The 15,508-nt window shown below is 38.5% G+C and overlaps 1 protein-coding gene across 12 annotated transcripts in view; it reads left to right on the top strand.

Annotated features, from left to right (window-relative positions):
• Positions 1-10,582: 10,582 nt before the first annotated feature.
• SS18 (SS18 subunit of BAF chromatin remodeling complex) overlaps positions 10,583-15,508 on the top strand; it is a 155,410-nt gene continuing 150,484 nt past the window's right edge. For 6 of the 12 annotated variants that reach the window (XM_054244078.2, XM_078347915.1, XM_078347918.1 and 3 more), the window contains exons 1-2: positions 10,583-10,797; positions 14,380-14,456. In XM_054244078.2, coding sequence (XP_054100053.1) covers positions 14,380-14,456 — 77 coding nt within the window. In that variant the 5' untranslated portion in view covers positions 10,583-10,797. Of the gene's footprint in view, positions 10,798-11,143; positions 11,301-14,379; positions 14,457-15,508 lie in introns of those variants that run through there. The other 6 variants (XM_054244077.2, XM_054244079.2, XM_078347917.1 and 3 more) reach the window with 1 other exon arrangement.

The following is a 15,508-nucleotide window of genomic DNA, read 5'->3' as shown; positions in this document are numbered from 1 at the left end:
TGGCATTTTTGTTCTGACCTCAGATTTCTGATGAGAAGTCAGGTGATAATCTTATTAAGAAAACTTTCTATGTAATGATCTCTTCCTGGTTTCAAGGCTATTTCTTTGTCTTTCAATGGTTTGACCATGATATGTTTAGGCATGAATCTCTTTTGGGTTTATTTAACTTGGAATTTGTTGTGTTTCTTGAGTATGTGGTTTTATTTCTAAAAAAAATCAAATTCAGAAATATGGGAACAGGCCGCACGGTGGCTCAAGCCTGTAATCCCAGCACTTTGGGAGGCCGAGGTGGGTGGATCACAAGGTCAAGAGATCGACACCATCCCGGTCAACATGGTGAAACCCCGTCTCTACTAAAAATACAAAAAATTAGCTGGGCATGGTGGCACATTCCTATAATCCCAGCTACTCAGGAGGCTGAGGCAGGAGAATTGCCTGAACTCAGGAGGCGGAGGTTGCGGTGAGCCAAGATCGCACCATTGCACTCCAGCCTGGGTAACTAGCGAAACTCCGCCTTAGAAAAAAAAAGAAGAAATTATGGGAATTATTTGTTCAAATAATCTTTCTTTTTCTCTTTTCTTTTCTTCTGGAACTCCCATATTGTGTATGTTGGTGGGCTTGATGATCTCTAAGGTGCTAAATAAGGTTAATTTAAAAAATTGATACATAATGATTGCCCATATTTTGGGGTTACATATGGTATTTTGACACATGCACACAATGTTAATGATCAAATCTGGGTAATTGGGATATCTGTCACCTCAAGCATTTATCATTTCTTGTGTTGGGAACATTCCCAATCTCTTCTAGCTACTTTGAAATATACAATAAGCTATTGTTAACTGTATTTACTGTGTTACAGAACACTAGATCATATTCCTTCTCTCTGTAATTTTGTACTCATTAGCCAACTTCTCTTCATTTTCCTCTCTTTCTATGCTTCCCAGACCCTTGTAACTAGCATTCTACTCTCTACGTCTATGAGATCAATTTGTTTTTAGTTTTTACATATGAGTGAGAAAAATTGATACTTGGCTTTCTGTGCCTGGCTTATTTTACTAATTATAATATCCTTCAGTTCTACTCATGTTGTGGCAAATGACAGGATTTCATTTTGTTATGGATGATTACTACTTAATTGTTTTAACACAACACACTGTTTTTATCCATTCATCCACTGATGGATACTTAGGTTGATTTCATATCTTGACTATTGTGAATAGTCCTGCAATAAATATGGGCATGCAGATATCTCCTCAATATACTGATTTTCTTTCTTTTGGAAATATACCCAGCAGTAGGAGTTGGTGGATTGAATGATAGTACTATTTTTAGTTTTTTGAGGAGCCTCCATACTTTTTTTCATAACAGCTGTGCTAATTTACATTTCCATCAACCGTGTGTAAGAGTTTCCTTTCTCCACATCTTTATCAACACTTTCTCTTTTTGATATTAGCCATTCTAACTGGAGTGAGATAATATCTCACTGCAGTTCGGATTTATATTTCTTCGATGATTAGTAGAGTTGATCATCTGTGTGTATAATCTTGAGAAATGCCTATCAGATCATTTGTCCATTTTAAAATTGGATTGTATTTGCTTTTTTGCTGTTGAGTTCCTAATATACTCTGGTTACTAATCCCTTATTAGTTGAATAGTTTGCAAATATTTTCTCCCATTCCTTAGGTTCACTCTTCACTCTTGATTATTTCCTTTGCTGTGCAGAAGTTTTTTAGCTTGATGTAATTCAATTTGTGTATTTTTGCTTTTGTTGCCTGTGTTTCAGGAGGCTTATCCAAAAAATCTTGTCCCAGCTTTATGCCTGTAATACCAGCACTTTGAAAGGCTGAGGTGGACGGATCATGAGGTCAGGAGTTTGAGACCAGCCCGGCCAACATGGTGAAACCCTGTCTCTATTAAAAATACAAAAATTAGCTGGGCGTGATGGTGCATGCCTATAATCCCAGCTACTTGGGAGGCTGAGACAGAATTGTTTGAACCTGGGAGATGGAGATTGCAGTGAGCCAGGATCATACCACTGCACTCCGACCTGGGCAACAGAGCAAGACTCCATCTTGGAAAAAAAAGAAAAAAGAAATCCTTGCCCAGATCAGTGTTCTGAAACATTCCCCAATGTTTTCTTCTAGTAGTTTCATGTCTTACATTTAACTCTTCAATTCATTTTGATTTGACTTTTGTATATGGTGAAAGATTGGGGTCTAGTTTCATTTTGCATGTGGTTATCCAATTTTCCTAGCACCTTTTATTGAAGATAATGTCCTTTTCCCAATGTGTGTTTTTGGTGCCTTTGTCAAAAATGAGTTCATTGTAGATATGTGGATTTATTTCTGGTTTCTCCATTCTGTTCCATCGGTCTATGTGTCTGTTTTTATGTTATTACTGTGCTGTTTTGACTCCTATAGCTTTGTATTAATAGTATATTTTGAAGTCAGATAGTGGGATGCCTCCAGCTTTTATTTTCTTACTTTCTTTTTTCTTTTGCTGAAGATTGCTTTGAGTATTCACGAGCTTTTTGTTATTTCATAAATTTTTTTTCTATTTCTGTGAAGAATGTAATTGGTATTTTATTGGGGATTGTATTGAATCTGTAGATCACTTTGGGTAGTATGGTCATTTTAACAATGTTAATTCTTCCAATTCATCAGCATGAAATATCTTTCCATTTTTTGGTGTTCTCTTCAATTTCTTTCATCAGTGTTTTACAGTTTTTTTTGTGGACATTTTTTACTTCTTTGCTTAAATTTATTCTTAGATTTTGTTTTGTTTGGTAGCTATCGTTAATGGGATTTCTTTTTCAGATTATTTACTGCCTATGTAAATGCTACTGATTTTTTGTATGTTGATTTTGTATCCTACAACTTTACTGTATTTGATCTTATATGTTTCTAAACCTAAGATCATGGTTCTGCAACAAGGATAATTTGACTTTAACTTTCCAGTCTGGACACCCTGTCTTTCTTTCTCCTGCATAACTGCTCTGGCTAGGGCTTCCAGGACTGTATTAAATAGGAGCAGTGAAAGTGGACATGCTTGTGTTTTTCCAAATTGTAGAGGAAAAGCTTTCAACTTTTCCCTGTTTAGTATGATGTTAGCTCCTGGTTGGTCATATATCGCCTTTATTGTTTTGAGGTATGTCTTTTCTATACCCAGTTTGTTGAGTTTTTTTCATAAAGGGATGTTGAATTTTATCACATGCCTTTTTAGTATCTGTTGAAATTATGATATGGTTTTTGTCCTTGTTTCTGTTCATGTGATATATCACATTTATTGACTTATGTATGTTGAACCATATTTGTATCCCTGGCTAAACAAGATAAATTTTTTCCTGATTCTTTTTTCTGTTTCTCACACTGTACAATCTCCTTTGACATATCTGCAATTTGCTGATTTTTTTCCTTCTAATTCTAATCACCTTTTAAGCTTTTATCATAAATTTTTTATGTATCAGATTTTGTACTTTTCAATACAAAGTATCAGATTTTGTACTTTTCAATAATTTTTTATGATTTTTAATAATTATGTATCATAATCTTGGGGTAAGAAACATTGTTTCCATATTTTTCTTTAATTCTTAAAATTTTTTCAGTTTATTAACTGATTTTGTGAAAAATCTATGCAGTCAGCATAGATAAAGTCATTAGTCAATGCAGAACGTACACTCCTACTGTTATCCAATCTCTAGCTCACTTTTTCACTGACACCAACATTGGCCTTTGCAGTCCCCCTGACTTTCTTCATTCTGTTTTTGCATTCCTTTTGCTGTTTTTGTAAGGTCTTTTTCTTCTCATACAGGGAATGTCTTGCAAGTCTATGTTTGAGTTCATTTTTCTTTGCATAATCTAAAGAATTATAAATCATGCCAAAGCCAGTTGTCTTGCCACCACTGAAATAGGTTCTGAATCCAAATACAAAGATGACATACAGTGTGGTATTGTACATTTTGGCTAGTTTCCCCCAAATTTCTGTCTTAGGTACTGTTGCCTTCCCAGGGTGAAGAACATTGATGCCCATTTGTTTCCTCTGAAGTAGTTGAAATAGTTACCGTTTTGTTTATGATGGCGGTTGATCCTTAGGCAGCCAGAAAGGGGGAAAAGGTTTCTTTAATTCTTGAAACATAATTTCCTTTAGTTCTTTGAATATATTTATAATGGGTGATTTAAAGCCTTTGTAGAGCAAGTCCAATATCTGGGCTTCCTCAGGGACAGTTTCTACTGATTGCTTTTTCCCCTTGTTTACGAGCCATACTCTCCCTGATTCTTTGCCTGTCTGATAATTTTTTTGTTGACAAGTGTACATTTTCATGATATGGTTAATATGGTAACTCATATTCTTCCCTTTCCATGGTTTGTTGTTCCTCTTCATTTCTGACTTTTCTGTGATAATTATCTAAAGTCTATAGTTATGAAATTTGCTTGGTTAGTTGTCAGCTGATCTGTGGGTCAAGACTTCTTTTTTATTTTATTTTTATTTTTTATTTTTTTTTTATTGGATTTTAGGTTTTGGGGTACATGAGCAGAGCATGCAAGACAGTTGCGTAGGTACACACATGGCAGTGTGCTTTGCTTTTCTTCTCCCCTTCACCCACATTTGGCATTTCTCCCCAGGCTATCCCTCCCCACCTTCCCCTCCCACTGGCCCTCCCCTTTTCCCCCCAATAGACCCCAGTGTTTAGTACTCCCCTTTCTGTGTCCATGTGTTCTCATTTTTCATTACCCACCTATGAGTGAGAATATACGGTGTTTCATTTTCTGTTCTTGTGTCAGTTTCCTGAGGATGATGTTCTCCAGATTCATTCATGTCCCTACAAACGACACAAACTCATCATTTCTGATTGCTGCATAATATTCCATGGTGTATATGTGCCACATTTTTCCAATCCAGTCTATTATCAATGGGCTAGTCTGCGTCCTAGCTGGGCAGGACCTCAACGGACATCCAAAAATAAAGACTTCTTTTTAAATGCCTTGAACCAATATATCTCTCTCCCTTTGCCAGAGCTTTATGTATATATTAAGGCATAATTTCAATTCTCCATCAGTTAAAAACTCTGCTTTTGTTTAACTTCCTGCTTTCTTAGATCCTCAAGGTCAAACAAAAATGAGAGATGAGGGCCTTTGCAGGTTGTACCTGAGCATGTGCACAATTCTGCATATGCATGTGGCGTTTTACATCTCCAAGAAGATGACAGAGCTTTTCAAAGCAAGTCTACTGTGTACATTTCATTTCCCTAATTTTCCTTTTTAGTTTTTTTAAACTTACTATTATTTTTTTGAGACAGGGTCTTGCTCTGTTGCCCAGGCTGGAGTGCAGTGGTGCAATCATATAGCTCACTGCAGCTTTGATCTGGGCTAAAGAGATCCTCCTGTCTTAGGCTCCTGAGTAGCTGGGACTACAGGCATATGCCCCTATGCCCAGCTAATTTTATTTTTATTTTTAGTAGAGATAAGGTATCACTCTGTTGCCCAAGCTGGTCTTAAACTCCTGCACTGAAGCAATCATCCCACCTTGTCCTTCCAAAGTGCTGGGATTATAGGCGTGAGTCACCACACCTGGACTCTTTTTCAGTTTTGGACCAGTCTCTACTCCAAATGGGATCTCTGTCTCAGGCAGCTGCAATGTTAAGCAATTGCCACTGTATATTCTTAGGTCAAGTAGAGACATGTCCTGTGAGACCCGCCTGACAGGTCCACTAGTGAAAGATTTCTGGGGATGCTGATTTGTTGTTAATTCCAAAACTCTTCTGTCCCCTCCAGTGACTGGAGAACAGTTAACACTGGAGAACAACATCTTTTTAGAGGTCCAAGGGGTTAAAAGTATTTTTATAATAACACTAGAGTTTAAATGTTATAATTTGGTAGATGACCAATAGGAAGTCAATACCTCCTGTTGGTATTGACTTCCTATTGGTCATCTAACAAATTTCAACAAACTTAGTGGTTTAAAACAACACGTATTTATTAGTCTCATAGTTTTGGAGGTGAGATGTCTGAAATAGGCGTCACTAGGCTAAAATCACAGTATTAGCAAAACCAGGAATGGCAGTTGAATCTTTCTCTCAAGATCCCGTCTCTCTGCTTTTGACTCTTCAGCCTCACAGATTCCCATTTAAGGACACATGATTTCATTGGGCTCACCTGGATAATCCACATTGATTGCAATATCTCAAAGTCAGTTGATTAACCGTCTTAATTCCATCTAAAACCTTAATTCCACTTTGTCAAGGAACCTAACATAATCACAGGTTCTGGATTAGGAGGTTGTCATTTGTAAGGTGATGAAATTATTCTGCCTACTACAGCCATTCATATGGAAATTAGTTAACAGACAGTATAATATTCTATTGTGAAATGGTTCAAAAACAGTAATATTCTTTTACAAAGTGCAGAGTAACTGCATATCATGCACAAGGCCACACAACATGCTAAATGTGAAAAAAGAACATTTGATGCTTAAATTAAGGTCAGCAAATTTCCCAAGGGTAAACAGCACTATCAACAGCTTTAGATTGTAGTCTTGAAATGTTCATTTTTTTTCTTGTTATGTTATTACATACAAATCTTGTCCTTGTTTAGTAATTTATAATATCACATTTATTTTTACACATTTTACATGTTAAAATTGAGACAGTCTTAAAGGATCTAATGAAAAGTAATCACTTAAAGGATCTAATGTAAGGCACAGAGGCTAGTGCATAATAAACACTAAATAAATAAACATATTATTTGTAATAGCTTTTTAGATATGGCAGCTGTTTTTCGGGAAGTCCAGGGAGATACAGAAATGACCTGTCCAGTATTATGCCATAGGTAGAGAATTGGGAACTCCATACCTGTGCATCTTTCACAAAGACTGAAAGCTTTCCAAAGGAACTAATTTTTTTTTTCAAAAAAGGCAATACTTTTTTATATCACTAAACCCCAAAATATAATCGATTCAGTTCATACTTAATTAATTCTATATTTGATACTACAAGAAGAGAGGATAATGCCTCTGATAGGCTTTGTTATAGTCTACTCTGAATGAAATCTTCCAGAGTATCAAAAATAAAAGTCCTTTACAGAGAATTGGGAAAGGTGATTTGTTCTTGCTTGAATGATTATATAAATATATAGATGTATGCTTCTTTCTTTATAGTCTTGAAATCTGTGGAAGCCACAACTCAAATTGACTCATCAAATGCCACAGAGACTGTGAACAGAAATATTTTGAAAGATATTACCTGAGGGGTTTTGCTCTGAGCCCAATTATGAGCAGACAGGCTTGGTCTATGCCTTCCCAATGTATTCTAAGAATTTATGACAGCTCAGGGGCTTAAAATATCAGCAAATTTGGTAGTAGAGATCCTCTTAATTCTAAAACATTACATATTAAAGAAATGCTTATATGAAGGCAAAATTATTTTAGTTATCTATTCATACATATTTTTGTGGATTAAGATAATTTTTAATGCCATGATTATATAGTTTTAGTAAATGTAAACATATTTTAGGATCATTTCATTTTATCAGCTCATAAAAATATATTTAAGGAATACACAATCAGGTGTGGTAGCTCATGTCTGTTCTCCCAGTACTTTGGGAGGTTGAGGTGGGTGGATCAAGACCAGGAGTCCAAGAGTTCGAGACCAGCCTAAGAAAAATGGTGAAACCCTGTCTCTATCAAAAAATACAAAACTTAGCCAGACATGGTTGCACATGCTTGTAGTCTCAGCTACTCGGGGGGGCTGAGTTGAGAGGATTGCTTGAGCCTGGGAAGTCGAGGCTGCAGCGAGCTGAAATTGTGCCACTGCACTTCAGCCTGGGTGACAGAGTGAGACCCTCCCTCAGATATATATGTATGTGTCTTTGTGTGTGTGGGTGTATTTTAAGTACAAATTTATATGAAACAGTTTAAAAATTGAAACATAGGCCGGACATAGTTGCTCATGTCTGTAATCCCAGAAATTTGGGAGGCCGAAGTGGGCGGATCACCTGAAGTCAGGAGTTCGAGACCAGCCTGACCAACATGGTGAAACCCTGTCACTAAAAAAACAAAAAAAAACAAACAAAAAAACTGAAACACAAAAATCAAATCAAACATGGACAATTTCCTTATTTTAAAAAAATCTTTTATTTTTTGTTAAATCTGCCTACTTCATATTCATTAGTGTGAGTAATCAAGAGTTAACTATTCATAGAGATTATTTTTCTTATTCTGATCCACTGTATATGTTCTTCTATTAGGATTCTTCCTAAAAATCTTCTACCTCTTGGTTGTGTGACCTGGATTCCTTCTTTAGCTGTCTCATTCAAGAGCAGCTGAAATAGTGGGACTGATTTTTTTGGTTGGGGAAATGGTTGCCTGAGTAACTTTAAGTCCTTAGAGTCCTTTCCAGTCATAGGCCAACTTCCCATATTCTCCTTTTCTTCCTTAGCTAAATGCTGGAGACTGTTTATTCTTCTGTTTCTACCAACTCTGCCACCACTCAGTCTACCTTGGGATTCCTCTCAAAACTAGTGGTCAGGTGAGACAGGACTTACTATGTTCCCCTAAGTACTCCCTAGCTCAGGACTCTTAAATTACAAAGGCTTCAACATTTTAAGACAGATCCTCTGGGCTTCAGTCTCAATCTTTCCTCTTTCTGAATTTTCTATTTTTCCAGGTCAGGCTGATTGGACTGATTGGGTTTTAGCAAGGAAGCCTGAGGGTGAAGTAGAGTTCTTTTTAAGTATCTTCTCTCAAGGATGTCAATTGTGTTTCTGGCAGGACTTACAGAACAATGCTTTTCAACCGATTTCATGTGATCAGTCACATAATAGTTATTTTTATGGCATATATGGTGTCACAGAAAAGACTGGTTATCCATGCCTGTAGGCTATAGGTGCTCTAGGCCCTACTCTGCTACTCTGAAGAAATAAACACCTCAGGCCAACACGTAACCTGTTTTCAGTGGATTTTCCTTTCTCACTGTTGGGAAGCTGTAATTTAAACAAAAAAAGATATGTATCTCTGGGTACCTCCCTGGGTAGAAGTCCCCTTGGACTATTTGTTTTTGGCTAGGATATAGAAATTAGACAAGTGTTCCTACTGGTTCACGTTGCCCTTTAAAGTTTCAGTGCTATCTGCCAAGTGTACAGAATTGGAGCAGTTAAACTATTAATGATTCATGTTTCCTATTGAAATATTATTCTTAGCTACTAAGTATTAAGGTACTTTTGTGTAAAGCATCAAGACATGACTCTGCATGCCAGGTGTTGAGTGCACAGTGATAGTGGTGGACAAGAATTGGTTTTCCAATTGGACCGAAGTTTTCCAATTTGGTGTGATTACATCAAATCCAGCTATACCAGAGTGTGTTCTTTAAGGCTTAGAATAGTGAAAGACAACAATTAAATTAAGAATAATTGCTATCAGTAGGAGCATAAACTTTCTTCCCTATATCCTTTGGACATCTTTAGTCTTCATCCTTTAGGTCTCAGTTTAAATATAATCATGAAGACTTTCCACACTAACTCATGTAAGTGTCCCTGTCATTCTGTTAGTCGCCCTTTTTTTTTTTGCTAGTTTTTCTTAGGATTTTACATATATACATAATTCGTTTGTTTGTGCTCTGTTAGTTCCATTAGTGGATAAACTCCTTGAAAGCAGGTTCCATGTCTAGCTTATTCACAATTGTACCCTAGGATTCCAGTATAAAGCCTAACAAAGAATGCATCCAGATTTAATGAAACTCTTGACATTTTTGTGAAAAGCATTTATTTGATACATAATTTTTCTTTTTTTGAGACAGAGTCTTGCTGTGTCACCCAAGATGGAGTACAGTGGTGCAGTCATGGCTTATCGCACCCTCACCTCTTGGGCTCAAGTGAGCCTCTCATCTCAGCCTCCCAATAGCAGAACTAGAGGTGCACACCACCACACCCAGCCAATTTAAAACATTTCTGTAGAGACGGGGTCTCACTTTGTTGCCCAGGCTGGTCTCAAACTCGTGGCCTCAAGCGATTAAATTTTAAAAATAGGTATTTTTTTCCAATTTACTTTATATAAAAAACGGAAATACTAATTTTTTTATTATTCATCGACGTTTGGTAACACTTTATATAAATTTTCCCTTTGTGTTATATGGAAGTCTAAATTTACAGAATAAAACCCCATAGCGACACAAAACCCACATTTGCCCGTATTCCTTCCATAATTTGAAAATTTTGCCTTTTTCCCTTACACTGACTTGAAGCCTGGCGGCTTGGGCCTAAAGGAATTTACAAGACATTAAGTACTCTCAGTAAAAACAGTGAGGATGCCCTGTTTCACAACTTAATTCCAAAGAGCCAAGCCAGACGAAATCGACCGACTTTTCTACTAAGGGTTTGTCCCAAGAGGCGAGCTCTTCCCTGTCCGCTCCAGCCACGCTGGCTGACTGCCCCTGAACACTGGACACAACTTTGGTGTCCCGGTTCTGGGTCGGGGTTACTTTCCAATTGTTAGGAAAGACTTTGTGCGTGCGTGCGAGACTGTGGACTCCGAGGTGCGCATTTGGGGCGTAGCCGAGCCATTTAAACCAGCGAATCCGCGTTCACCTAGTCCTTCCACCTCTGCCTTATCTCGGCAGACCCTCCATGGATTTGCATGAACTCCCGAGTCCTGACCTTCCAACCTTCTCCAGGCTGCCCGGACAACTCGGGGCGGCCACTTCTTGCCAGCAGGCATAAGTAAGGATGAGTTGGAAAAACTGAACTTAAATCTAGAGCACGCTCCGCAACGCAGTCAGGGAGACCCTTCTGAGCGCCGGAGAGTGAGGCAAGTTGCAACCGCGCGAAGGGGGCGGGCCGGCTCGGGCCGCTAGCATTTCCTGTGACAGGGCTGCCCCAGCCTCTGCCTCTCCCGCGGCGGCGGGACCATTTCCTGAATCGCTGAAGCGGAGGGAGGAATGGGGCAGGACTCTACCATTAGCTCAAAGGGCCAGGGGGTGCCCAGAAAGAGAGGTCGCGGGATTCGAGGGCGGTCAAAAAAGTTCGGCCGGGGTTAGGGGTCCTCCAGACCGCGCAGAAACGAGACGTCCCTGGGCCAGCGTGTCTCCTTCAGGCTGGCCCCGCCGCCTGTCCGCTCGGCCTCAGAGCATCCCCCCTTCTCGCATTCCCAAGGTGGCTTAGCCCGAGAGGCCGGCGTCTCTCCCCCAGTTTGCCGTTCACCCGGAGCGCTCGGGACTTGCCGATATTGGTGACGGCGGCAACATGTCTGTGGCGTTCGCAGCCCCGAGGCAGCGAGGCAAGGGGGAGATCACACCCGCTGCGATTCAGAAGGTGAAACCGCGCGGGGTCGGGGATGCCAGGCCCTTCCCGCCTCTAGGAGAGACGGACACGGGGGGAAGGGCTGGGCCCGGAGGCGGCCGGGCCGGGCCGGGGGCGGAGGCGGAGGCGGGCCTGCTGGGAAGCAACCGTGTGTGGGAACCCGAGCTGCGGGCTGTGCCTGAGTGGGTGGCAGAGGAGGGTGATCCGGTTTTCTCGGAGTCTTTCGCGCGTTCACGCGCTTTTCTACAGACACAAAAGCCGAAAACACCGCCGCCTGATTTCTCTAGGGATGGGGCGGCGTTTGGGCAGCGGGGCGCGTGCGCCCGGCGGTGGCCGTGTGGGAAAGGGCGTGTGTCGGGCCGGCGGCCCCGCGCGTTGCTCCAGAGTTACTTTGGCGTCGCCCCGCCCCACGGGCCGCAGTTGCTTCGTGCGGACCCCACCGCGGGTCACGGCAGGCGGAGGGGAAGTCAGAGCGTTGGTCGTTGCTCTGCATTTCAGCCGAGTTGGGGAGCTCTCTGGAGAACTTGGGGAACGCTGGAGGGAACCTTAGTAGAGTCTGAGGAGCGGGCAGGGAAGGTCCCCATGGACTTTGGGGTTACCCCCAGAGTCTCTTCCCTTCTACGTCGTTGCCTATTCATTTACTTTTGTAGGGAATGTTTATTGAGTGCCTGTTTTAGGCGCTGAGGCTACTGTGGTGAGTCATGGTCCCTGCCTTCCTGGAGCTTACAGTCTAGTGATGGAGACTATCGTGACCAATTATATAAGTCGTGATAAATATACTGGGAGCTGCGTCCTTTTTAGACGATAGTGCTGCTGCGGTCACTGCTGTGTTACTGCCAGTCGGAACACAAAGGTTCTTTATTGTCTTCTCACCCCTTGTCGCCCACTAGCAAGACAGCATTCTAAATTTTACTGACCTAGACTTTCAAAAGTTACTGCTGTATTTAGCAGTTTACCTTAAATATTTTTGCTTTGTTTATGCAGTGGAGCAAAGGTCAAAATAGGGGAAAAAAAAGTCAAAAGTCAAGTTTTAGTACCACTCAGACTACATAGATTATGCTAATTGGTTTCTGTTTACTGTCAGGTTCTTCGTAGTATGGCATTTGACATTTGCCCAACTGTTGCTTTATTTTATGAACAAACGGGCTTGACAGTGCCTGGAAATGCAGTGCTTTCATATAGTGCACTGAGTTAAGTTTGCAGCCTGGCAAACAGCTCCAAGTACATACACACAACTGCGTTTCTGGAAGGTTCACCTTCTTTATTTTTGCATCAGTATTTACTAATGCCCTCCCTCTCTGAATTTTCTGTTTTTTAAATTTTAAATTCGGTATATTTTTTCTCTTAAACTTTTAAAACAGCTTAATTATGAAGTAAACTTAAAAGTCTGTAACGTTATACATGCACAGAAAAAGTCCAGAGGTTTTTTTTTTTCCTATAGTTTCTCTTACATAAGTGGTAAGATATTTATCATGGATGGTGATTAATTCGGAGGATGCTGATCAATTATTTTCTATTCTCAGCTGAAGAGAAAAATGGGTTCCAAATTAAGTGTCTTATTCTACAACGGAACAGATTGATATTAGTTGTGAGGTAGATATTCTAATGGTGAAGTTCAATAGTTAGAGGAATAATTTGTGAAATTATTACTGGAAATAATTTGTGAAATCATTAGTTTGAGGATTGGATTGGTACATATTAAGGACTTTTTTTTGTCATCCAATGATTCTGTTTAAGAAATAACTGCATTTATTAGCAGATCATGTTAATGGTTTTTTCCTCCCCAGCAAGTATAGGTTATGATTCATGTTCAGAAAAATGTCACAGTTAATCTTAAATGGATGTTCCTTTTATTGAGATAGAGTAATTTGGTATTGTGCTAATACTTTCGAATCCTGGTAGGGTGGGGCAGGTTCTGGAGGATCATCTCCTGAGTCTGTAGATCTTACAGCTGAATGAATCAGCCGCTGAAAACTTAAGTAACTTGCTCAAAATGGCAAAACTGGCACTGAAACGATTGGCCTTTTAATTGCTACAATCAGTACTCTTTCTTCAGCTCCACTTTACTTAGATGAATTATTTAACCCTCAAAATTGCTTTGAATTGTTAAAAGATGATAGAATGATAAATCGGTGTTTATTCCTCTTAAACTTTTGAGACAGCTTAATTATGAAGTAAACTCATAAAGTCTGTGACATGTTACAAATGCATAGAAATTATTATGTTTATTATCTTACAATTGGCGAATCACAAAACCATGCTGTTATAAAGCTTGGAAACTAGCCAGCTACCTCATCAAGACTCCTGGGCTGAAGTTTTCATCTATTTATTTCATTCTGGCAAGGGACAGCATGTTTCTTTACGACTCCAAAGCATTAGAATGATGAAAATCCAACTCAGACTCTTACTTTTAGTCTTAACTGTCTAAAACTTCTTTTACAGATAGCGAAGGCGATTAAATGTTCGATATAAAAGAAATTCAAAATTTCCCTTCTACGCTTGTTTATAATTCAGAGGGAGAATAATTGGAATATTTAAACATTGATTAAACATGATATCATTCCAAAGGTGTAAAATAAGATTTTCTGTGGTGAGCTATAGTATATATTAAAAAGATTCAAGGGGATTCAATTTCTGTATAGATGAAACATTTCTAGAAATCTGAAGGGGAAAATCAGTTATTGAAAGGATTGTCCATATGAACTGTGCATGGTATATTTTTACAAGAGATTTAAACAGTTTAGTACATAATCAAATTTTATTTGAGAGAGCGAGAGAGCGGATTCACTAACCTTGCTTTAAATTATATTTGTTATTTAAAAGAATTTTAAAATACTTTGTAGCAGCAGGTAGCAACACTAACAAAGTAATTTTAAGGAAATTTTGTTTTTTTTATGTTTCCATGTTTGCTCAGTGTTTTATAATCTGTATTAATTGGTTGGGGTTAACAGTATTTTGTTAAGGGATCCACTTTAGAGTTCTTGTACAAGCAGTATTTAATAATGCCCTACCTCTCTGAATTTTCTAGTTTTAAAATTTTACTTGATGCACTCACTAGATTTATACTAAATCTTTTCTAATTCTGTTTCAGATGTTGGATGACAACAACCATCTTATTCAGTGTATAATGGACTCTCAGAATAAAGGAAAGACCTCAGAGTGTTCTCAGTAAGATTGATGTGAAACTTTTTTTTTAAATCAGTTTTTTGTATTTGTTAATTTTTTACTTTTTACTGACAGCTTTATTGAGATACAATTCACATACCATAAAATTCACCAATTTTGAAGTGTACAATTCAGTGTTTTTTAGTATATTCATAGAGTTGTCCTGATATTTACATCATTCGGTTTTACAGCATTTTTCACATCCCCAAAAGAAACTGGGTGTCTGTTAGCAGTCGGTAACCCCTACCCCTTACCCCTGGCAATCACTAATCTATTGTCTGTGTGAATTTGCCTGTTGAGACATTTCATATAAATGGATCGATATACTGTGTGATCAGTTTTAACTGACATTTTTATTTTTCACTTAATACTTCTGAGGTTCATCCATGTTGAAGCATGTTTCAGTTCCTCATTCCTTTTTATTGCCAAGTATTTTTTTTTCCCATTGTACAGCTGTACCACATTTTATTTATCCATCAGTGATGGCCATTTATGTTGTTTTTACTTTTGGCTAATTATGAATAATATTGCTATGAACATTTGTGTACAAGCTTTTGTGTGACTTTTCTTAATTTTTATAAAAGAAAACTTTATTTGGGAGGAGACTGGATATCAATTCGTTTCTTACACTTCTTGCCCTGCATTATACAATAATGACTTCAAATATATGTGTAGTCTGATCTGTGGAAAAGTTAGATCTTCATTTATGTAGGGTATTGAGTTGCATCCATGTATGTGGTGGAGAAAACAAAGCTTCTATCTAATAAATAGAGAATTGATTATCATTTATAAGAACCGAACTTTCTTATTTTAAAGTGATATGTCTGAAGTAAATAATACGGCCTAATAGAATCTGATGTGGTAGAATAAGTTGAATGTACTATTAAAAGTCTTTAGAATAGAACAGCACTGTCCATTAGAAATATAAATGCAAGCCACATGTGTGATTTTAAATTTTCTAGTAGACACAGTAAACACGTAAAAAGAAACAGGTGAAATTAATATTAGTAATACATTTTATTTAACTCATTATTACCAAAATAAAAATATCTCGA

Source organism: Callithrix jacchus, chromosome 13, assembly GCF_049354715.1.
Source record: "Callithrix jacchus isolate 240 chromosome 13, calJac240_pri, whole genome shotgun sequence".
NCBI lineage: Eukaryota > Metazoa > Chordata > Mammalia > Primates > Cebidae > Callithrix > Callithrix jacchus.
Note: the sequence above shows the minus strand (reverse complement) of the source record. Positions and strands in the feature narration are given on the sequence as shown.